Source organism: Salvia miltiorrhiza, chromosome 5 (genome assembly GCF_028751815.1).
Source record: "Salvia miltiorrhiza cultivar Shanhuang (shh) chromosome 5, IMPLAD_Smil_shh, whole genome shotgun sequence".
NCBI classification, from domain to species: domain Eukaryota; kingdom Viridiplantae; phylum Streptophyta; class Magnoliopsida; order Lamiales; family Lamiaceae; genus Salvia; species Salvia miltiorrhiza.
Window position 1 is genome coordinate 1,503,992 of NC_080391.1, and position 24,927 is coordinate 1,528,918.

The window sequence follows — 24,927 nt, forward strand, 5'->3', positions numbered from 1 at the left end:
AACACCTTTATCACTTTAGTCAACTACCTTTATCATTTTAGTCAACTATCCTTATATTTCATCTGCATAATCTTTTTCAGTTTTCTTAGTCTCCGTACCCACACCAAAGTGGGGCTTTAAATTGTGGACAGAGGGAGTAGTACTTTTTTAGAATTACAAAAGGTATCTAATATATAATTAAATAAGCAATTCACAATTCTACATCATACAAAGATGAAAACAAAAGAGAGTGCCTTATCGACAATTAACATTACTTTTTATTTAATGACAACCAATGGAAACAACTTTTGCACGAACTCATAAAAAAGTCAACGTATAAAATTTCTATAGGAAAATTTCTTATGTAAAATCACAACAAAAAATTAATTTTTTACCGAGGGAATTATCCCTTGCTAACTTTTACGTCGGGTCAAGTATCGGCTGAGTATTAATTTTACCGAGGGAAAATCACTCGGTAATTTTTCTAAATTCACCGAGGAACATTTTCCTCGGTAATTTTCGGACACTTTTTATTAAAATATCGAGGGAGATTTCCCTCGGTAATCCCTCGGTAATTTTTTATTTTTTATTAATATTTAATTTTTATTTTTGACGTACCTAGTGACGACAATCTTTTTATCAATAAATCCAACCACAATAACATCTTTTCATAATCTAAACATAATTTTAAATTTTTAATTTCATTCAACATTGTTCAATGTCCAACAATATGTCCATATGTAAATATTATAATAATGTATCAAAAGTTACGAAATAAACTACATCAAAGCTAAATATCATAATAATGTATCAAAAAGGTACTAAATAAACTACATCAAGGCTAAGGATTGTCTTCTGGTAAGTCTGAACCTCCTGGGCCACTATTCCTCGACTGCTGCCTGCTGGGACCTCATGAACTGCTGAAACATCTCATTAGTTACTCGAAGTGATTCCTCCAATCGGAGTTTATGTTCACGCTCCTCTTGAAGCTGCTGCTGCTCTTCAAATCGAGCATCAACGTGCTGTGAATGGATAGTCTGTAATGTAACGCCCACGAGACTCTGTGCAAAGATACCAGTGCCGAACATCCTCCGCCCAAGAAAATGCCAAAGAAATTTATCCGTAGAGTGTGAAACAATTGACCTCGATATCAATATCAGTGCAAGTTTGCGCAAATGTTTTTTTTCTCTCTCCTCAATTATTGGACTTTTTTGTGGAACGTGAGTTATCTTCGTTGCTCATTCCTACTATATTCCCTACTAGAATAACCTCTCTCACACCCACACACTCTCCCTTTGAATCGGTTTGAGCAATTGAAACGGTTTGGTTCGGTTTAAAAATTTAGGGGCGGTTTGGGTTCAGATTTTTCCACTACGGTTCGTTTTCAACCCAAACTGCCCGAATGCTCAGCCCCACAATAAGGCCATAGTTTGAACTTTCAACTACAATAACCACTCTCTCTCTCTCTCTCACACACACACACACTCTCTCTCCCTTTGAGAATTGAGATGGGGGAGGCTGCAGTGGCATTCTTGCTGGAGCAAGTGAAGGAGGTGGTGATAGGTTACGCCGATCTGATCTTCGGAGCGGAGAATGAGTTGGAGCAGCTGAAGAGCGACCTGGCTTTACTCAAAGGTTTCCTCAAGCAGATGGCGGAGAAGAAGAAGAAGGAAGATCCGTTGAGGATACTGGAGAGGCAGACGAGGGATGCGGTGTACGCGGTCGAGGACACCATAGACAAATGCTTCACCAACGCCATCGCCAAGAAATCCTTCCACCGCTCTGTGGGTTTGAAAAATGTGAGCCTCGCCAAGGAGGTGAGATCTATTAGAGAAGACAAAGTCAAACCATTGCTTGACAAGTTTGCTACATTCGATTTCAAATCTGCAGGCGTCCAAGATTCATTGACTGTGTCAAAAGGGGTACATACTCATTCTCATCCTATTTCCATTTTCTTTTTACTAGCAGAGATTACGTGCGTTCGCTCGTAAAAAAGAATTATTTTAATGAATAAATTTTTATGAGTGTAAATTTATATTTTATTTCATTTTATAGCAATATTTATCGTTTTGATGTATTTTTTGACCCAATTATTGATTAATATTTTAAAAGTATAATGTTATTGAACTCATAAAATAAAATAAAGAAATTAATTTTATTTAAATAAACATCACCTAATTTTGTCTTCGTATTTATTTTATAGGTTTCATCTTTACATCATTAATTTTAATTCCAAAGATTCTAGCAAAATTAAAATTATAATTCTTTGTATTTATTAATTCTAAATTATTAAAATTATATAATAAAAAATACTAGTAACTTATATGATGAAGAGTCCTAATGGATGCTACTACTTAAATAATTATTAAAATATAAAGGATAAACCATAATATATTTATAGATATATTATATGTGTAATATATTAAATTACACAATTGACATTACATTAAGTATATATATGAGGGACATAATAGACAAATCAAATTTTGTAAAAAAAGGCTCTTTTATAATAGGTATAGATTATCATTTTAATTCTAAAATTAATATGGAGCAACGATGAGAAGTTGAGAATGACTCCCTGTGTCCACAAACAAAATTGACACATTATACACTGCATAAATTTTAATAAAAATGTAAGTAAAGTTTTTTTTAGTGATGTAAGACTCATTTTAAATGTAAATAAAATTGAATGGATTCTATTACTCTCTTCATCTCAACAAAGTTGAGTCGTATTTCTTTTCGTGTGGTCCCAACACACTTTCTATTACTACATCATTTTTAGTTTGCTGGCTATATAGCCTATATTTGATCTTTGTTTTTTGAAAATAAATAGGTTGTACAAACTTTGCTTATGAAAAATATTTTCTATGCATGCACAAAGTCTTATGACGGAGGATTCAACTTGACATCATACACCTTATCCTCCCTTGTTTAAATTGGTGTTGGCGGCCATTCTTACTTTCTGTAACATTCACACAGGATACACCAATCAGACAAAACAGAGTAGTAGGATTTGACAAGGAAGAAGCTACCATAAGTGCCTATCTCAAGGAAAAAACAGATAAGCTCGATGTTATCTCGATCGTGGGCATACCTGGACAGGGGAAGACAACATTGGCATGGAAGATTTATCAGAGCGATCAAATCGGTTATCATTTCCCCATTCGTATTTGGGTTAACATCTCTCAAGTGTTCAACAGCAGGGATGTGTTCCTCGAAATCCTGAAAAGATTCTTCCCCAGCCAAGACACGTCCAGTCTCAATTTCAACGACTTGGCTCAAACAGTTCGCGCGTGTTTGGAGAAAGAGAAATTCTTGTTAGTCTTAGACGACGTGTGGAGTGTCGTTGCGTGGGACAAGATCAAGGAGGTGCTTCCAGTAGACAATGGGGAGGCTAAAGTCCTCATCACCACCCGAGAAACAGACGTGGGAGAGAAATCCAGAGTCTACAAAGCTCCCCACAATCTAAAGTTCCTAGATGATGATGAAAGTTGGGAGCTCCTCCAATACGAGGTGTTTGGTTTGGAAGACTGCCCGCCAGAACTGAGCACCGTTGGTTACGTTATAGCCAAGAAGTGTGATGGAGTGCCACTGACTATAGTTGTGATCGGAGGTATCCTCTTCGACCAACTCACGAAATCTCGATCCACGGCTGCGAGTGAATGGGAGACGGTGTCTACAAATGTGAGTGGTGCCCTACAAGATGACAAAACGCAGCGCATAACAGAAGCTGTAGAGTTGAGCTACCAAAGGTTGCCAGATGACTTGAGAGAATGTTTTGTTTTCTTGGGTGTATTTCCAGAAGATTATGAGATTCCAGCTAAGATGTTGTGCGGTCTGTGGATTTCAGAAGGGTATGTACTTCCGAGAAACGGGAAAAGCTTGGAGGAAAGCGCTGAAGATAATATGAATGATCTCATTTGCAGGAACTTGTTAAAGGTCGAGAAAACTAATCACATGGGCAAAGTTAAAACGTGCCAGGTTCATGATATGATACGTGCGTTCTGCATAAAAATATCCAAGGACGAGAATTTATGTCACGAGATTAAAATATCCAAGACAGGCGCACTTGAACCTCCAGTTTCTGAGGTAAAAGACTCTCATCGTCTTTGTTTCCGCTCCAATCTCTCAAAGTTCCTGCAGGAAAGCCCGCGTGGTCCACACGTTCGTTCATTTTTGTGTTTCTACGAGCGGCCTGTGGAGTTGGAGCCACAATACATAACAGTTATACCAGATGGCTTCAGAAAGCTTAGGATTCTGGAGTCCAAGTGCATCATATTCAACCAATTTCCAGCAAAGATTACCAAACTAATTCATCTTAGGTACCTCACCCTATATATTGAATCTCTGAAAATTCTTCCAGAACCAATCACCCAGCTATGGAACCTACAATCTCTTGTAGTCGAGACCAAGTCTCGTTCCATTACAATGAAAGCAAATATGTGGAGAATGGTGCGGTTGAGGTATCTCAAGACAAGAGCAGCCATTGTCCTCGACAATAAATGGAAAGGTGATGCAGGGCAGAACCTTCATACGTTGAATAGATTGGCACCCGAATGTTGCACGGAGGCCGTCTCCAAAAGGGCTAAAAACCTCAAGGCCTTGGGGATTTCTGGTAAAGTGGCCATTGTTTTTGAAAATAAGTTCCTAGAAAACCTTCATCAACTGGAAAAGTTGAAGCTGGTGAATAGTGTAACTTATGAACAGACATCCGAAGATAAGCTGCACAGCCTTCCCCCACAGAATCGTTTCCCGCCATCTCTCAAGAGGCTGACATTAACTAATACATTCCTGGGTTGGCAGCACATGTCCACGTTGGCAACGATCAGAAGCCTCGAGGCCCTGAAGTTGAAAGACAACGCATTCGTTGGACTCCCGTGGAATCTTGGTCTTGACAGCTTTCCTAATCTCCAACTCTTGCTGATTTTAAACACAAATCTAGTTCTTTGGGAGGCCTCAACTGGCTCCTTTCCTAAGCTCAGGATTCTTGTGGTTAAGAACTGTGAAAACCTCAAAGAAATTCCAGAGTGTTTGGGAACACATCTTGAGAAATTGGAAATAGATCGCGTTCGCTTTTCTGCAGTTCAGTCGGCCAAGAAGATCGAAGAAGCAAAGAAGGGAAAACCAAAAGGCAAATTTGAGGTACCATTCAATCTCATCGTAGGTCCTGCGTGTGATACCAAGTGATCGAGCTGGTAGCTACACTTAAGAGGCAAGTTTTATTATTTGGTATCAGCGATTTGATTCAATGCCAAATTAAAGAAGAGTTTAAAATATTCTTTAGATTTTATTGGCAATGACGTCTTCATCCGTGTGCAGGCAGGGGAATAGAGCCAATGACAGTGCGAGATCAAGTTCTTCAATATGGATGTATGGTTGGTGTTGTGCTTTATTAGATGAAAAATGTTTAAGTATCTCTAACATTTTCGTCTCTATGCTTATGATGACTGAACAATCTAGTTTCACCATTAATAACGATCATTTGGTTGTGCATTTCTTACTTTCTTCACTACAATTGAGTAGCTTTCGAGCAGAGTTCATTCCTTCCGAAATTTTCTACTGTTATTTTCTTTTGTTTTTTGGTGAAAGCTAGCGCCTGAGGTGTTGTGGTTGTCGGATTGAGAATGTGCGAAATACACAAAGTAAACAACGAGCAAGAACACCAAAATTACGTGGTTCGATCTTTCGATCTACGTCCACGGAGTAACCAAGAATTTCACTACTAGATCACTCAAACAATTTACAAGTTACAGTAATGAAAATCAAAAACAAGAAAACCGAAAGAGTAAGCTATCTAAATCACCAAATAAGAAGCTCAATTTCACTCTCTTTCTATCTCTATTTTGCTAAACAAACTGTAACAAATCAAATCACAATACAGATGGGAAAGTAAGGAATTTATATGTGAGAGAAGAAGAAATGAACCTAGACGCATATTCTGAAAGCAGATACAAGAGCGCAGCTTTGAACTCAGCTGAAAACTAACTCCAACTAATTCTGATATAACCTTGCTTAGCAGCCCACTTAATGTTCTAATATTGCATATTAGTCCTTCAAGTTTATACCACAAGCAGACACACCACATGAGGGGAAGTTGGAAGAATAATAATCAGCATGGGATGTTAAGAGATACTATCATAATCTATGCAAGGAATTAGACTATAAACACTTGATTGTGAGTTAAAATTCTTTTTAGTATCTTTCTATGATAGTTAATACAGTTACAACATGAATTCTACGTAGTGTTTCTGTATACGTTTTTTTTTTTTTTTTTCCCTCACTAATTAGTTAACGTGAGTGATATGAGCAACATATGCATTAGGTACAGGTATTATATGGAAATAAAAGTTTTTATATTTTTTCTAAATGACCAAGGCAACATAAAGCATAAGTTGTATTCCTCTAGTTCTTTATTCTATATAGGGTTAATAGTATTTTATGTCCCGAACTTTCAGTATTTTCCATAAAATATCCCGAACTTTTATTTTCTCTTAAAAAGTCCCGAACTTTCAACTTTTTCCATAAAATGTCCCGCTATACAAAATGATGGAAAGATGACAAAAAATCCCGAACTTTCAACATTTTCCACCAACCGAGGTTCCTAATATGGTTTCTATCACCAAATTTTGTATAGCGGGACATTTTATGGAAAAAATTGAAAATTCGGGACTTTTTAGGAGAAAATGAAAGTTCGAAACATTTTATGAAAAATGCTGAAAGTTCGAGACATAAAACACTATTAACCCTTCTATATAAAATGCCATAAGTTTTAATTTGGCACAAATTCTACTTTTATATGTATGCCATCAATGGTTTTTTTATGCTTGAAGTTGATGTTGCAGGTGATGTCGAAGAATGAGAAGTAAAGTGCTTATTTAAAGCATGTTGCATCAAGGGACTAGTGGGTCTTGTTTGGTTTATTTCTTTAGGGTGTGTTCTCTTTGATGGATAAAATGAGGGAAAAGAAATGAGGCATTTAAAGACATAATTTTTTTTTATCCCTCATTTTCCCATGATAAATTTATTCATCAAAGAGAACGCATCCTTAGGGTATAAAACTGATTTGTAATGCTATTGTGTTGCGTTTTTCTTTCTCCGCTTTGATCATTTCAGTCCTAAGCTGAGTGGTATTGAGATGTTGCCTTCCACGTAGTCATTGTGTGAGATATGAAAATTTTGGTTTGCAACAAACTCAATTCGATTATACCTAAATTTTCAATTATCAATTAGTATAGAGTTTAAAATTATTTAAGGCCATTATCTTAGAACTATTTGCAAAAATAGGCCACTATTTTTAAGACTTGCAAAAATAGGCCAATTATTTTAGTTTTTGGCATTTTTAGGCCACTTTTTGGGGTCAAAATGTGGCCCAAAATAGCCTGATTGGGTACACATGTGGTCTAAAAATGCCAAAAACTAAAATAATTGGCCTATTTTTTGCAAGTTCGAAAAATAGTGGCCTATTTTTTCAAATAGCCCTAAGATAATGGCCTTAAATAATTAGAACGTCATTAGTATATGGTGCAGACAAACAATTACTTGGCCTTAGATGCTATACTAGGGAAAATTAGAGTTGTCAAAATGGGTCGGCCCGCCCGTAATCTTGGCTGGGTTGGACTAGGAATCCCATGGCCAAAAAATAATAATCCCTCCGTCCACCAAAAGTGGACCACTTTGGTTGGGCACAGGATTTAATAAAATTGGTGATAATTTTGATGTAATGGAGAAAGAGTCACATGTGTGGTTGAGATTGAATTTGTACCGTATTAATATTTTTTGGACCGTATTGATGAGAGAAGATTGAGTCCCTTATTACGACGCCATAAACTATGGCCCAAGTTATCAAAGGCCATTAAAAATATTACTACTATTCTCCTTGTAATTTACTATGGCCCAACTTATCAAAGCCCATCACATAATTGAATTAGACCACCCCAGTTTTGGGCCTAATCTATTAATTTTAGCACCTCGGCCCATTTCTTTTTTATTCAACAACTCCAAAATATATCTCAAAACAAAAAAAAAACAACTCAAAAATACCAAAATCCCCAAAAAACTCCTAGACAGTTTCTCCTTCAGTATGAAGCCAGAAATTAATTACTACTCCATCAGTCCCACTTCAATTGACACTTTTGAGTTGGACACGGAGATTAAGAAGAAAGGGTTAAGAGTGTAAAGTAGGTAGGGTATGTGAGTGAAGAAAGTAGGGACCACATACTATTTTAGGAAAGTGCCAATTGAAGTGGGACAAACAAAAAAGGCAAGTGTGCCAATTGAAGTGGGACGGAGGGAGTAGTATATTGCCAAAATCTTAAATTTTTAAGCTATTAAAAAAAAAGATAAAATCAAAATTATGGGATAACGTAGCGTCTGACCCCTTCGATCGGCTCTAGCTCGCATTTGCCTGAATATTGACAGATGGACAACCTCAAATCCTGTGACTATAACAGAAGATATATATCTATATTTCGATATTTAAAAATATAACAAAAACACATCAAAATTTAAATCAACAGCTCGTAATATAAAGGCTTCGACGTTTTATTAAGCAAGTTCCTAGCTTATGTTGCTTTAGTAAACATGTGTCGTGGAATTTTAATACTCGCTATTCGAAAAAATAATACACTTATTGATGACTCGATTTTAGTAGACATGAAGCAGTAATTCTTAAATTAAAAAAATCCAACGCAGACAGCAGAGACTCACCTGCGGCAGGGGAAGCAACTCTCAATTCAGAAGCAACATATATAAATAAGCTAGCCTGAACTGCAAAACGACGACGTACCCTTCACTTGTAAGACATGTTTGCACACTAATCCTTCAACAAGGGATTGATGTTTTCACACTAATCCAACTTTCAAACAATTTTGGTTACAAACAAAATTCAGCACTCAGATTTTCATAATCATCAACAAAATCCTTCGATCGACTCTTTCATTTACCTGAAAATCGATAGATGGACAATCTCAAACACTGTGACTACAACAGAAACATTAAGACGTAATATTGCCAAGTAGTAACACTAACCTGTTAGGCAAGTTGCGGACTCACTTGACCTCAAAAAGAAGATTCGATGATAAGTCGAAAGGAAAACTTGTCCTTTAATTCCTTGGCACAAGCGACGGCTAAAGGATTGCACTCGAGTAAATCAATGATCTCTATCCAAGAGTGATCATACGGCCAATCGAGCTGTTGTAATTTGTAGCAATGACTCATTCGTAGTCTACGAAGGTTCGGGAAGCTTCCACGTTGAGGTCTCCATCGCACCAAATCGGTGTCTCCAATTTGAAGTTCAATAAGTTTTAAAAAACTCTCTGGTGTTATTTCCCACTCTGGGCCTCGAAATGCATAACGTTCTAACAAGAGAATCTCGAGATTTGGCAGCAGCGAACCAATGTCATTCAGGTAATTCCAAGGATACCCCCCTAACCCAGACAACCATAATACCTTGAGACTTGATGGAAACATTGAAAGAGGAATCGTATTGCCCTTATACTTTATCTCGGGATTCTTAACCCGATATCTAAGTTTCTCCAAATTCTGGAGTTGGGAGATATAACCCAAGCAACTCAATGGGTTTCTTTCATCATCATCATCATCATAAGGCTTCAACTCCACTTCAATCATTAATTCCTTTAAATTAGGAATTCTTTTGAGAACTTCCCTTGTACAACTGTTTGCACTCACACCGCCAAGTATGGTAAGTTTGTTCAAGGTAGCATCAACAGTATTAGGGGTTGGTAGGTCCATTCCCCAAATATAAAGATGCTCTAGTTCTTGCATGTCCCAAATTTGCACAGGCATATAAGACTGAACTCCACGCTTTCTAATAAACATATGTGGATCGATAACCAAGAATTGAAGGTGAAAAAGGTTGGATATGGAAGGAGGGAGCTCCCCGTTGCATCTTAGGGAAAGATACTGCAGACAAACAAGTTTCAAAATTTTATTTGGGATATGGTAAAATCGGACATAAAAAGCATCTAGTACCCTGAGCAACTTGAAACCCATGGCATGTATTGGGATTGGATATGCGTGATAAGGACCCCAACAAAGGAGAGAACGGACGATAGATGCACAATCACTTTTTATCAAATCATACACTTGTTTGAAGCCAAATAAATTGTTGTGATGGGCACACAAGCGGCGCTGGTCTCTTATTACATCATTCCAACCTCGTAAGACATGTAGAAACTTGATCCTACTAGCTTCTACCTTACATAAGTGCTGCCAACAAGAATGCACGCGATACCGTCTATGTAAATACCACAAATTTTCTGTGTCGAGAACAAGATGATATGACTTAGAAAGCTTTTCCAATAAACCTTGAAAACTTTTTTCAACATTTAGTTCAAGAAAGCCCTCAGCACTCAACAGATAATTGATCCAGGCTGGATGCTGATCAATATATGGAGGGAAAGCTCCCATATATAGGAAAAACATTTTTAAATGTTGGGGTAAGTATTCATAGCTTGGGAAAAGTACCTCTGATATTTGATTATATGCTTCCACGAAGACTGAACTATGTTGTTTGAGTACCTCTGTCCAATATTCTGGGGTCTTGTCGGCTTTTGATAGGAGCTCTGCAACCGTGACTATCATAAGAGGAAGACCTTCACATTTCTTGGCAATCTTCTCTCCTAGTTCCTCAAGTGGGAGAGGAAAACCGTCTTCACTAAACACCTTCTGACCAAACACCTTCTCACCAAGTAATTTCTTACTTTCTTCTTCATTCAACAAGCGCATTCTTTCATACCCATGATCCTCGAATATTATATATTGTCTACTTGTAAGTAAGTACCTAATCCTTCCAACCATATCATTTTCTTGCAAGCAATTTGTCAAGTGATATGTTGCTTGTTCCTCCCAAACATCATCCAACACGATGAGACATTTCTTATCCTGCAATTTTTCTTTCAATAGTCCAACTAATTCCTCATCATCATTGTCTCCTTGGGCAAGCATTCGGTAAGCAATGGGAGCCACTTGAGCTAGAACGCAGCATAATAGTTCATTGTGCTCGTATTTTCTGCCCACTTTGACCCATATTCGAAAGTCAAAATGGCTCTGAATTGATGGATCTTCAAAAATATGTTTAGCAAGAGTTGTCTTTCCAACGCCCGCCATCCCAACAATCGAATAGTGTTTATCTTCAAGAAGATCATCTCCGGCTTTTTGAAATTCATAAGATAATCCAACCATCTTTGACTTGATTCCACCAAAATCAATTCTTGAGGAAATAGGCTCACCTTCTTCTTCAGGCATATTCTTTATGCCAATGATGTACTCTTCCTCCATCATCTTCACCATCTCGACAAAGCAATCAACATGGTGTTGCAGACTCTGTAGATCTACAGAGAAAGACAAGTTGTGTCTCTCACTTTCGAGTTGTGGAAGAATCTGAGGTAAGAGATGGGATTCGAGTAAATCTTCGAATTCCCAAACTGCCTCTTTTATAAGTTCATCCAAAGCATTCACCTCCGTCCTGATCTTGCTGCAGCTGGTCTTGTCCAATAATTGCAGAACTCTCTGCAATCGATCCATCTGGTCGTAGACAGGCGGTAAGATTAGTGGAGAGTGGGACACGAGAGAAATGCGAGACGATTGTAGAATACGCTGAATCGTATTCTTGAGAGAAGTGGCTGCACCATAAGCCGCCATACCCAAATTATCAGCTGAGATACGATATATTGTTGAAATGAAATTGCTTAGCTCTGCAATTTTCCTCCAAAATGAAGCTTAAACTAAACTGCAATTAGCCCAGAATAAAATTCAGTCGCCTATGGAAGAAACAGAGAAGAAAAAGGAATTATAATAAGCAAATGCAGATGAAACAAATGATAAATTAATCTCAGCTCTCTGCTGTACCTCTCGTGGAGGAGTTGGCGCAAGTCGACGGCAGCGGCAGCTGGTTTTGATACAATTTCAGAAACATTCAAGAATTTTAGTAAATGATTTGAAAAGATGTGTGTATAATGTAATGGTAAAATGGATCTATTGATGATTTTGAAGGCAATTGTGTGGAAGAATAGTAGCAAGAAACAAAGCAACCGAAGATTCTAATTATGAAGAATGAGCAATCAACCACTTGAAAATTATGAGAGCTGCATCAAATCAACTTTGGTTTTAATGTTTTTCAACTATCAAATAAAATGAGTTAAAAAAAATAAAAAAAATACTGCCAAATTAAATGAAACAGTGTCACTGTCACTTTCCCACTCCAATAAATATTTTTTGGAGCTCAGTGTGGAAAGTAGAGCAGAAACGTGTTACCAGGGGCGGAGCCAGACTTTCGCTCCAGGGGGTCCATTTAAAAAAATATATATATATACTCCCTCCGTCCATGAAAAAGAGTCCCAAATGGGACTCGGCACGGGTTTTAATAAAGTTATTAAAGTAGGTGTAAGTGGAGAGAGAAGTAAATTTATAGGGGTAGTGGTAATATGGCTTTTAAAGCTCCTTAATCCTCATTTAAGTTTTGATGCCAATAATTTTAATTTTAATAAAATTATTTGATCAATTTTTCATCTTAATTCAGTTTAAATTTCAAACTTCATTTTAATTCAAGAGTGGGAACAAAATTATGAATTGTGAATATAATTATAGATATATGCTCAGCCTATACTAATTGTGTTTGGTTAATCTTAGAAAATGAGCAGATTCGAAGACGAGCTTCAATTTCACAATCCCCCCCTTCTTCGATGAATTTCACACTCTCACTGAACTGATCCAGATTGAAACGGGTACTTTTCGTCGGGTCGGACTCGGCGAGTTGCATCTGCAGGCCCTTGTCCTCTCTTATTCCTCCACCCCACCAGAACCAGAAGCAGCAGTCGCCGCCGCCACAGGTCTACCAGCCCTACCGCGCCCCTCCCCACCCGCTACCTCACCCTCAACCCCGTAGCCCGCCTCGAGATCCTCACCAACCGCCTTGGCCTATGGTTCGAGTACGCCTTCCTCATCCCCTCCCTAATTTCCGAGGGTTTCACCTCCTCCACGCTCGAGGAGATCACCGAAATAGCTTCAACCGAGCAGAACCTCCTCGTCGTCGTCAATACTTGTGAGTCGCCGAAAATGAAATAGACAGCATCGACGACGCTTCACAATTGCAGCGACGGCTCCAATTCGCGCGAGATTAGGGTGAGGGAAGGCCGTTCAGAAATCTGGACGAGCGAGATGCAGCGTGAAGTTAAATAAAGTCAAACCCCCAAGAAAATCAGGAGGGGCGACCTCGCCGGAGAGAGGCGTCACCCTCGCCGGAGAAAGGCGGCACAGTGAGGAAGAAAATTAGGTTCCAAAGAAATGGAAAAAAAATGAAATGATGCATTTCATCGAACCAAAAAAGGGGGAAGGATTTAATTGAGAAAATAGATTAGGATTTAATTAATGGAGTAATTAGATTCTTTATCATTTATTTGGTGGGTCCATGAATGGCAAATAAAGTAAATATGGAAGTGAAAAAGGGTAAAATTGGATAAAAAGTGAAACAGGACTCTTTTTTGTGGACAAAAAAAAGAGGGGAAACAAGACTCTTTTTCGTGGACGGAGGGAGTATTAAATTAATTAAAATAAATTAGAAATAAATAATACTAACACAATTATAAATATCTTTTAAATTACAAAAATACATTTCGTTCATACAAAACAACTTCAAAAAATGAAGATGGATAAAACTTGGGATTTTGGCAAATAAAATCATGAACTATTTTGAATTTAACAATTTTAACGTGAATTTTTAAATGTGGCGAATTAATCACCATCTTTTCAATTTTTTCAAGTTCGTCCCTCACAATTTTTTATGATCGTCAGATTGTTGACTTGGAATTTTTGTGGATTAATTATCCACGTAATATTCATATTACGAAAATAGTTTGCAATAAAATTACTAAATATTGAAAATTATGGTGCAAATACATGATACATCCCTTACTTATTTAAAGAAATTTTTAATTAAAACTGAACAACATCGTTTAGACCTCACAAAAGCTGTATGAAGATAAATTTATATTTTTTTTATTTTTAATACTAAAATTACGAAAATATACCTACTATTTTTTAAAATCCCAGGGGGGCCAGTGACCCCCCTGCCCCACCCCTAGCTCCGATTGGATTTTTTCCAATTGTGTGGAAGAATAGTAGAGAGAAAGTAAGCAACCTATACTAAACTGTGAAGATTGAGCAATCAACCAGTTTAAAATTATGAGAGCTGCTTCAAAATCATCTTTGCTTTTAATGAAACAGCTTTCCGAGTGTTTGCAAAGCAAGTGAAGCGGCATCCACGAGGCATTTACCCTATTTAGTAGGTATAAATTTTCTACAAACTTAATTGATCATAAATTGATTGCAAAGGCTAATCATAGTCTCTACCTTCCTAACCTAATCATAGTTAATCCACAAAGCCTAAAAATTAACATGATTCGTGGAAAGCATATCCACAAAATTAGCATTTTTTTTTCTAATCCATAGGCTCCCCCACACACACATGCCCTCAACCAATCATAACCTCATGGTATATTCACTTATTTTTCTAAGTGAATGCGATGGATTTGTTAAGAAAATAATGATTAATTAACAAGGTTATAAATACAAAGATATTTAAATCTGTTACTTTTATTTTATTAAATAATAACGAAGTGTGAAATTTTTGAAATATATATGTGTTGTGCCCAAAAAAATCACGTTGTAACGGAAAGCTAAAAAGACGTAGAGATCGTAAAGATCTACATCCACGGGTGGTGTCTTGGGGTTTTCACTATGCTTTGAGAGAGAGATTACATCGTACATCGTCTGTCCTTGAATAATGAATATAAACCTCTATTTATAGGCAAAATACTAAGAATTCTAGTAAGAATATGACTCCTCTTAGACTTAGGGGGTGTATTGGTTTGAGATTATGTTGGATTTTTTTGGATTTTAAAAAGTCCATGGATTTTCGTAGATTTAGGAAAATCATAGACTCTATGCAGAGTTTGGCTGACTTTTTTTTATTGATTTTCGTGGATTTTCATCGACTTAATAGGAATTAGTAAGACAGCAACCCAGCGTCGGATGGAGCCCAACTACCGCTGGAACCGGAGCAACCCAGCACTGGCTGCCGGTGCCCAACGACTGCTGGAACTGGAGCAACCCAGCGCCTGCCGTGCCCAGCGACCGTTGGAACCGGAGCACTTCCCATGTTCCTTGTTTTATTGATGATGAGGCCATAAAGTGTGAATGTGAGAGAAAGCTAGCCAACTCCTTGGTTGTTTTATTTGAAAAGATGTGTATAATAAATATTTTTTGGAGCTCAGTGTGGAAAGTAGAGCAGAAACGTGTTACGATTGGATTTTTTCCTTTAGTGTGGGAAATTGTGTGGAAGAATAGTAGCGAGAAAGTAAGCAACCGAAGCCTAGTTATGATGATAAGATAAGATAAGATTGATTCCCTTACTACAAGGCCATAAAAAGTATGATAATATTTATTTACAATTATAATATAATTTAAATAGAATCTCTCATTTATTTTTACTTTTTCGTCTTAAAACTCGTGTTCCTCCCTTCTATGAAGTTATAATTTGAGAACAGAGGAAGTATAATTTACTTAATTTCCTCAATCATCTCTCAATTAGTTACATAATCACTACATCAATTGAGCTATGTCCGAGCCCTAAAAGGTGCCCGATTTCATGAACAACATCGATCGATTTCCAAGTCGAAAGCACCCTCAACCGGCTCGATGGACCACGGCTCGTCGGCGTCGTAATGAAACCTTCCGCCGCGGCCATCAAAAGGAGATTATAAAGATTAAGCAATCAACCAATTGATCAAAGTCTTTATGCGCGTTGAAAATGATCACAACTGCTTCCAAACCAACGTTGGTTTTAATATTTTTCAACTACCAAATTAAATGAAACAGTGTTAAGAGAAGATTGACCGCTTGTTTTTGCATGCTATCGATATCAATATTAAACCTTCTTTACACAAAATATCAAAACAAAATGTAAATCATGCATAACTCAGAAAAATTACAATCCTTGAACAAGGGACTAATGTTTTCACACAAACACAATTCAACTCTCAGGTTTCACTATCCTTACATTCATACGACAACATGGAGTCAGAGGATTTTTTAGGACAATAGCTTAGGTTGATTTGGAAATTAGGACAATAACTTTCGAACTTGTAAAAATAGGACACTAATTAATAAGCGTTGCACCCGCAGGACATTTATGGGCCAATTATTGAATTTTGAGACTTTTTTGCACGGACCAAGCACATGACAACCCGCACAGAATGATTGATTATGTGGCAAGCACGTCATTTTTACGGCTCCAAATAAGATGTCATGTGCTTGGTCCATGTGGGAAAGTTCGAAAATTCGATAATTGGCCGATAAATGTCCTGCGGATGCAACACTTATTAATTAATGTCTTATTTTTACAAGTTCGAAAGTTATTATCCTAAATTTCAAATCAACCTAAGTTATTGTCTTAAAAAACCCTCTAACTCCGACAACATGATAATACAACAATTGAAATTATGGGATAACATGGCGTCTAATAGTTTTGTTTTATAGATATATTCAAAATTAAGTGATTGTAATTAAGTGATGGCAAGAGCTAAAGCCTAAATGAGCTGAAACAATGAAGAATGTTATATGTTTCACTTACTGATGCAAATTTACTAGCAATTAAAACACAATAGCATTTCACAAACTTAAGATATGTATTTGATGTGGAAAATGCACACACTTATTTTTCTTAATTGCCTCGGCATCACATATAACATTTTCTGTTAGTTTTACTCATATTACGTATTTATTTTATTTTTTGTGTATTATATACGTATTGGGCCCAAGTCGGAATAGAAGAAAATTATGTCATGGGGAATTCAGCCCAACTCAAAATCTGGTTTTTGATGTTGAATTGTTGAGCTTAATCTGAGTAAATTGGTGTTTTAATTGCTTCTTTGTTATCAATTCAAGGAATAAAAATGGATTATAGTTAGGCAGAATTTAAAAGATAAATGATGGAGCTGGGCTTATATTTTGTATTGGGCCCAAAATTTATTTATTATATAGAGAAGCCCAATTAGTGTATGTTAATTCATAGGTAATAGGTTAGTTGATAAATGCCTTAGATATTTTATTAATGCTTAAGACCAAAGATCTTGGGTTTGAGTCTTATGTAGCGCGACCTTTAAATTTCTTTATTTAATGTTGTAATTTATCAAAAAAAAAAAGTTTACTTCATAGCTAAACCAACAACTCCTACCGTTACTAATAAAATTAACATCAAATCTTGATTAATTCTATAACTCGATCTAAAATCAATAGCACTTCATATGAGTTAGCAACATCTACACAAACACAGTAGCTTCGGCAGAGTGGAAGAGAGGAACCTCATCTTACGTACGAGCACGAACACGCTATCGAACGAGGAAGGAGATCGTGCATCGAAGATCCTTTCAGTTGGCTAGAATCCGTTACTCCAACGAGTCTTATCTGCGTCTGCTTCTAGTCTGAGATGACGGTGAGCTTGAGGAATCTACTCGACTTGACTCAGCTCGATTCGTTTGCATCTTTCTGCGTCTCCACGTGAGTTGGATCCATCTAGCTGCAATGCAAAGAAGGCAACGAGTAGCAATATATGATGCTTACAATGCTATGCACGAACGTGTTGCAAGCTAACGAGCCCAATACTTTCAAGTTAATCGATCCATTTATAGGTTATGCATTATAAAGAAGTTACCTTATGGCGCCTTGAACAAGTGAACTCCTTAAGAATCTTGCGAAGAGATCTTCAAAAACAGCAGCTCGTAATACAAAGGCCTCGACGTTTGTTAAACAAGTTACTAGTAATCTACATACAGCAGAAACTCACCTGCGGCAGGGGAAGCAACTCTCGATCGTCTCTTTCATTTGCCTGAAAATCGATGGATGGAGAATCTCAAACACTGTGACTATAACAGAAACATTAAGACGTAATATTGCAAAGTAGTAACACTAACCTGTTTGGCAAGTCGCAGACTCACTTGACCTCAAAAAGAAGATTTGACGAAAAGTTGAAAGGAAAACTTGTCTTTTAATTCCTTGGCACAAGCGACAGCTAAAGGATTGCAATCGCGTAAAGTAATGATCTCTATCCAAGAGCGATCATACGGCCAATCGAGCTGTTGTAATTTGTAGCAATGCAGCATGCCTAGTCTACGAAGCTCCGGGAAGCTTCCACGTTGAGGTCTCCATCGCACCAAATCGGTGTCATAAATTTGAAGTTCAATAAGTTTCAAAAAACTCCCCGGTGTTATGTCCCACTCTGGGCCTCGAAATGCATAGCAGTTTAATATGAGAATCTCGAGATTTGGCAGCAGCGAACCAATGTCATTCATGTAATTCCAAGGATACCCCCCTAACCCAGACAACGTTAACACCTTCAGATTTGATGGAAACATTGAAAGAGGAATCGTATTACACTCATTTTTTATCTCGGGATTGTTAACCCAATATTCAAGTCTCTCCAAATTCTGGAGTTGGGAGATATAACCCAAGCAACTCGATGGGTTTCTTTCATCATCATCATCATCATAAGGCTTCAACTCCACTTCAATAATTAATTTCTTTAAATTAGGAATTCTTTTGAGAACTTCCCTTGTACAACTCTTTGCACTCACACCAATAAGTGAGGTGAGTTTGTGCAAGGTAGCATCATCAGTATTAGGGGTTGGTATGTCGCTTCCCCAAATCTGAATCCCCTCTAGTTGTTGCAGGTTCCAAATTTGCACAGGCATATAAGACTGAACTCCACGCTTTTTAATGTAAATATGTGGATCGGTAATCAAGAATTGAAGATTAAAAAGGTTGGATATGGAATGAGGGAGCTCCCCGTTGTATTTTAGGGAAAGGTACCGTAGACAAACAAGTTTTAAAATTTCAATTGGGATATGGTAAAATCGAACTCTAACAGCACGTAGTACTCTAAGCAACTTGAAACCCATGGCATGTATTGGGATTGGATACGGGTGATAAGGACCAACACAAAGGAGAGAACGGGCAGTGGATGCACAATCACTTTTTATCGAATCATACACTTGTTTGAAGGCAAATAAATTGTTGTAATGGGCACACAAGCGACGCTGGTCTTTTGTCACATCATCACAACCTCGTAAGACATGTAGAAACTTGATCCTACTAGCTTCTACCTTACATAAGTGCTGCCAACAAGAATGCACGCGATACTCTCTGTTCAAATACCACAAATTTTCTGTGTCGAGAATAAGATGATACCACTTAGAAAACTTTTCCCAGAAACCTTCAAAACTTTTTTCAACATTCAGTTCAAGAAATCCCTCAACACCCAAAAGATTATTAATATGGAATGGACTCTGATCAGCATAAGGAGGGAAAGCTCCCATATAGAGGAAGAACATTTTTAAATGTTGGGGTAAGTAGTCATAACTTGGGAAAAGTACCTCTGATATTTGATTATATGCATCCTTGAAAAGTGAGTTGTGTTGTTTGTAGGCTACCTCAGTCCAGTATTCTGGGGTCTTGTCGGCTTTTGATAGGAGCTCTGCAACTGTGACTATCATAAGAGGAAGACCTTCACATTTCTCAGCAATCTTCTCTCCCAGTTTCTCAAGTTGAGGAGGGAAACCGTCTTCACTAAACACCTTCACACCAAACACCTTCTCACCAAGTAGTTTCTTACTTTCTTCTTCATTCAACAAGTTCAATCTCATGCCCCAATGCTGCTTGTATGTTATACGTTGTCTACTTGTAAGTAAGAACTGAATCCCTCCAAGAGTATTCTTTTCTCGCAAGCAATTTATCAAGCGATCTACTGCTTGTTCCTCCCAAACATCATCCAACACGATGAGGCATTTCTTATCATGCAATTTTTCTTTCAATAGTCCAACTAATTCCTCATCATCATCATCTCCTTGGGCAAGCATTCGGTAAGCGTTGGGATCCACTTGAGCTAGAACGCAGCGTAATAATTCATTGGGTTTGCATTTTCTGCCCACTTTGACCCATGCTCGAAACTCAAAATGGCTCCGAATTGATGGATCTTCAAAAATATGTTTAGCAAGAGTTGTCTTTCCAACTCCCGCCATCCCAATAATAGAATCATCTTTACCTTCAAGAAGACCATCTCTGACGTTTTGAAATGCATAAGATTGTCCAACCATATTTGACTTGATTCCACTAGAATCGATTCTTGAGGAAATAGGCTCGCCTTCTTCTTCAGCCATATTCTCCATTTCATTAGTGTACTCTTCCTCCATCATCTTCACCATCTCGACGAAGCAATCAACATGGTGTTGCAGACTCTGTAGATCTACAGAGAAAGACAAGTTGTGTCTCTCGCTTTGGAGTTGTGGAAGAATCTGAGGTAAGACATGGGATTCGAGTAAATCTTCGAATTCCCAAACTGCCTCTTTGATGAGTTCATCCGCAGCATTCACCTTCGTCCTGATCTTGCTGCAGCTGGTCTCGTCCAATTTGAGCAGAACTTTCTGCAATCGATCCATCTCGTCGTAGGCAGGTTGCAAGATTTGCAGAGAGTGGGAATCGAGAGAGATGCGAGACGATTGTAGAATACGCAGAATCGTATTCTTGAGAGAAGCCGCCGCACCAAAAGCCGCCATACCCAAATTATCAGCTGAGAATTCGATTAAAGTCAACTGCAATTCAGTCGCCTAACAAAGAATTGGAGAAGAAGAAGGAATTATAATAAGCAAATAGAGATGAAAAAAATGATAGATCTCAGCTCTCTGCTTACCTCTTGGAGGAGTTGGCGCAAGTCAACGGTGGCAGCAGCTGGTTTTGATACAAATTCAGAAACATTCAATACCACATTCAAGAACTTCAGTAAATGATTTGAAAAGCTGTACGTGTATAATAATGTAATTAAGATAAGATGGACCCCCCTACTACGATCGGAAAGCAGTGCAATTTTTCATGATTTTTAATTTTTAACTTTTCTTAAGCAATTTTTTTTTTAATTCTCAGGATTCTTTTTTTTTTTATGAAAATTCTCAGGATTCTTACCTACATATATATTTAATACTATTATTGTACTCTTTAAAATACAAATTATAAATTTTTATTTACTACGTCTATTGCATTATGTATTATTATTATTAAATAAAACATTCCTTTGAATAGTGGGTATGTAAAAAAAAATATTTTTACACGTACATGTGGATTTTTAATTGCATTAGAATTCTATTTAATTTTGAATTTATGAATTGAGGACCTATAAAAAGAGCCTTATGCACAACATGTGGATTGTCTATTTTACCCCTATTACATATTTTATTTTAAGGTATATTATATATTTATAAGAATATATTATTTATTAGATATTACACTAAATCTATATGTTATATATCTATAGCTATTGATAAAGCTTATAAATAAATATATTCATCCAATAAATTATCTAATAAAAGTAATAAATTAATAGATTTTCTAAAATAATAAATTATCAAATAAAATAGCATTAATTACACGTACAATGTACGTTCTTTTTGCTAGTAAAAATAAAAATAAAAATATGAAGCATGAAATTATTTAGTATATTGCTAGAATCTTAAAATTTTAAGCTATATAAAAACAAACACAAACTGGTTACACACAATATCAAAGCAAAGTGAAAATCATGCATAACTCATAAAAGGTACAATCCATGAACAAGGGACTAATGTTTTCACACAAATCCAACTTACAACAATTTGGTTACAAACACAATTCAGCAATCAGGTTTAGGGATGGCAATCTACCCGCGGGTAGCGGATATCCGCGAAAATCCGAACCCATTAGGGTGGGTTTGGATACCATTAGATATCCACGGATAGTTTCGTGGATACAATTCACTATCCATTTAGTTCGTGGGTATGGGTTTGGATACTTACTATCCATACCCGCGAAACCCGTTTATCCGCGAAAAATACCCGCCAATTACCCGTCAATTACCCGTCAAATATCCACAAAAAATTCTATAAAATATGGGCTTTAAATACATATTTTGAGATTATGGGCTAGTATTTTATATTTTAAAATAGGCCCAAAGTCTAATATTGAGCTAAACCTAAACCCTAGTAATTCCCCTACGCCCCTTCCTTCAGCCGTTTCTTCCCTTCAGTCGTTTCTTCCCCAGCCCTCTTCGCGAAGTCGCGATTCCAGCCACCAGTCGGCAGCCACTCGACGGCCGCCGCTTGTCGTCCGTCCAGCAATTATAGACATTGTTCTTGAAGATGAAGAAGAAGAGTTCAATGAAGAGGGTTCTATTTCTACTGTCGAGCAATTATAGACATTGTTCTTTGTTGGATTTTATATTTTAGTTGATGAATTTGAACATTGTTCTTTGTGAATTTGAATTTAAACATTGTTCTTTGTGAATTTGAACTATGCTATTTGTGTTGATTTTTTTTTTCTATTAAATCTGTTGTAAATTTATATTTAAATTCTATTTCGTGGGTATCCGGCGGATAGTGGGTATCCGGCGGATAGCGGGTATCCGTAGGATAGTGGGTGACGGATACCCATCGGATAGCGGGTTTCGCGGATACCCGACGGGTAGCGGGTATCCGCGGGTAGCGGGTTTGGATACCATTTGATATCTATGGATAGTTTCGTGGGTAGCAACCACTATCCATTTAGTTCGTGGGTATGGGTATGGATAGTCACTATCCATACCCGTCGTACCCGATTGCCATCCCTACTTATGTCAAACTAAATCATCATAGTTTTCATAAATCATAAATCGGAGGGAGTAATACGTACTAAGAAAACATAAGGGAATGGGTGGAATAATAGTTTGCAATATGGGATATGAGAAAATTAATGTTGGAATGGGTGGTGGACGTCGCCAACCACCAAATAATTCCTGCAGAATTATCAAAATAAATTAGTATAATGACAAGCAGGGTCGATCCCACAGAGAGCAGGTAAATTCATTCAATTCCCTAAAATCTATATTTTTGGTGATGCCACCACGCCTTAAATTTGAGAAGAATTAATTAAAACTAAGAATGCAATAACTCAAATAAAAGTAACTCTTGAAATAAATCAATAAAAGAGTAATTCGGCTCAAATAAATCCACACTAATTCAATCTCTGATCCTCGACGCAAAAATTAATCAATCCCTACCAACCAACCAGTTATAGGATACCGTGAAACGCAACGGACGTACCCCAATTCCTACTTACTGTGTCGATAAACAGCTGGAGACGCCAGACCTGCTTATTTCCCTTATTAAAATATAACCTAGCTGGAGACGCCAGACCAAGATTTAATATTCTAATAGCATTAAGATGAAGGAACCCAATTTAGACCAATTATCCTAGATACGCTAGTAATAATTAAATCCACCAATTTATTCCTACTACGAACACGGTAGTTTTATCACTAATCAGCCCTATTCCAACAATTACGGATTGGAGGTGCTAATTGACTGTAATCCAATTAAATCTAAGTTGATCAGGCTTAAATAAAATCAGAATTATCTTTAAACCCTAGGAATTAATCGGAATCAATAGGAATCAATTTTAAACCAATTAGGTCTCACAGATCATTAAATTAGAGTTTTATTATTCTCGCCGAATTAAAAGCTTAGCTGCTCATGCTTAAAATAAGAACAATCAAATAAATAAAAATAAACATGAAGAAATAATTGAACACTAAATAAACGAAATAAAATTGCAAGAAATTAAATAACCACTTGAATCAACAAGAAAAACTCGTCTGCCACACTCGAAATCACTCCAGCCGCAATTCTCCAAAAGCAAAGCTTAAAAACTAATGCAGTCTATAACTAAAACTTCATGCATAAAAGAAACGTACTGAATGATCATAAAATAGGAATCAAAAAGTCAACTCCTAATTCCCTACTCAATCTCAAACTTGCGGCTATTGTTGATAAAACAAAGATAACCTAATTAAATGCTAAACTATCTATGCGGCTCCCTAGTCTAAAACAAATATATATAGGGGATTAAATCCCTAAATGCCGCTATTCCCTAGTAAGATGGGCTTCGGCCCCTAATCAAAATAGAGCCCAAAATAATTAAAAATAAGAGTTTTTGGGCTAAATAAATTCTAGACAATTAATTCCAAGCCCAATCTCTAATCTTCTCCAAAATCAATCAACTTCTTCCATAATTCTCGACTTTCACCAATTTCTTCCATCCACGAGCATCCATCTCTAATCCATCTAATTCCTGCGCCAAATGCCAACAACTTGGGTAATATCAAGGAAAAATCAACGGCAAAACGACACGGAAATAGATAACTAAATCACACACATCAATGGGCAAATGGGAATAGTGATGCCAATTCAGCGATCTATAATTTTTTGTATCTCACTATTATATCTATCTCGTTTTGAACCAATTTGATAAAATCGTAAGATGCATAGCTTTGATAAAAAATGATGAAATATATATATTTTCTCTTTTTTTTTCCATTCGTTCAAAACGTTTATCTTAGTTAGAAAATTTCATACTACGTTAAAATGTCACTTTTCATATAATATATGTGTGTAGTTGTTATTTTTTTATTTTTTTTAAAGAAGATTAGTAATCATTCTCTATTTCTGGCTTAATGACTTCAACCATAAATAAATATAAATGATGCCTTTTAATAGCGAGGCAGAATTTAAAACATAAATGATGGAGTTGGGCCATAATTTTGTATTGGGCCGAAATTTTGTTTATTATATGAGGAAGCCCAATTGGTGTATGTTAATTGGTAGGTAATAGGTTAGCTGATAAATGCTTTAGAAATTTTATGAATGATAAATTGATAATTAATCAATTATTTTCTTCTTTGACAACAAGAGCTCTTAATCAGATTCACTTTATAGCTAAATAAACCACATATATTTAACCTCACAACTCCTGCAGTTATTTAATTAGCACAATAATTTTGTTCATACAAACTCCCACCAAATCATGGCTTTTCTGTAG

The 24,927-nt window shown here is 36.8% G+C and overlaps 5 protein-coding genes across 5 annotated transcripts in view; 1 reads left to right on the forward strand and 4 right to left on the reverse strand.

Moving 5' to 3' along the window:
- Window positions 1–24,927, reverse strand: part of LOC131026599 (putative late blight resistance protein homolog R1A-10) — a 73,208-nt gene that overhangs the window by 4,158 nt on the left and 44,123 nt on the right. The gene's annotated exons all lie outside the window — the stretch shown is intronic.
- The window catches only part of LOC131026596 (putative late blight resistance protein homolog R1A-4), a 43,850-nt gene that overhangs the window by 3,592 nt on the left and 15,331 nt on the right, over window positions 1–24,927 (reverse strand). The gene's annotated exons all lie outside the window — the stretch shown is intronic.
- On the forward strand, window positions 556–5,472 carry LOC131026587 (putative late blight resistance protein homolog R1A-10). The gene is made up of 3 exons (XM_057956484.1): window positions 556–1,901; window positions 2,959–5,195; window positions 5,303–5,472. Exons 1-2 carry the CDS (start codon window positions 1,488–1,490, stop codon window positions 5,164–5,166), a joined length of 2,622 nt encoding a protein of 873 aa, XP_057812467.1. The 5' UTR covers window positions 556–1,487; the 3' UTR covers window positions 5,167–5,195; window positions 5,303–5,472.
- Window positions 9,037–11,640, reverse strand: LOC131024749 (putative late blight resistance protein homolog R1A-4). The gene is made up of 2 exons (XM_057954286.1): window positions 10,465–11,640; window positions 9,037–9,900 (listed from the first exon to the last, which is right to left on the reverse strand). The coding sequence occupies exons 1-2, from the start codon at window positions 11,638–11,640 to the stop codon at window positions 9,037–9,039; spliced, it is 2,040 nt and encodes a 679-aa protein (XP_057810269.1).
- LOC131026592 (putative late blight resistance protein homolog R1A-10) lies at window positions 17,147–20,841 on the reverse strand. The gene is made up of 3 exons (XM_057956495.1): window positions 20,738–20,841; window positions 17,967–20,654; window positions 17,147–17,881 (listed from the first exon to the last, which is right to left on the reverse strand). The coding sequence occupies exon 2, from the start codon at window positions 20,601–20,603 to the stop codon at window positions 17,997–17,999; it is 2,607 nt and encodes an 868-aa protein (XP_057812478.1). The 5' UTR covers window positions 20,604–20,654; window positions 20,738–20,841; the 3' UTR covers window positions 17,147–17,881; window positions 17,967–17,996.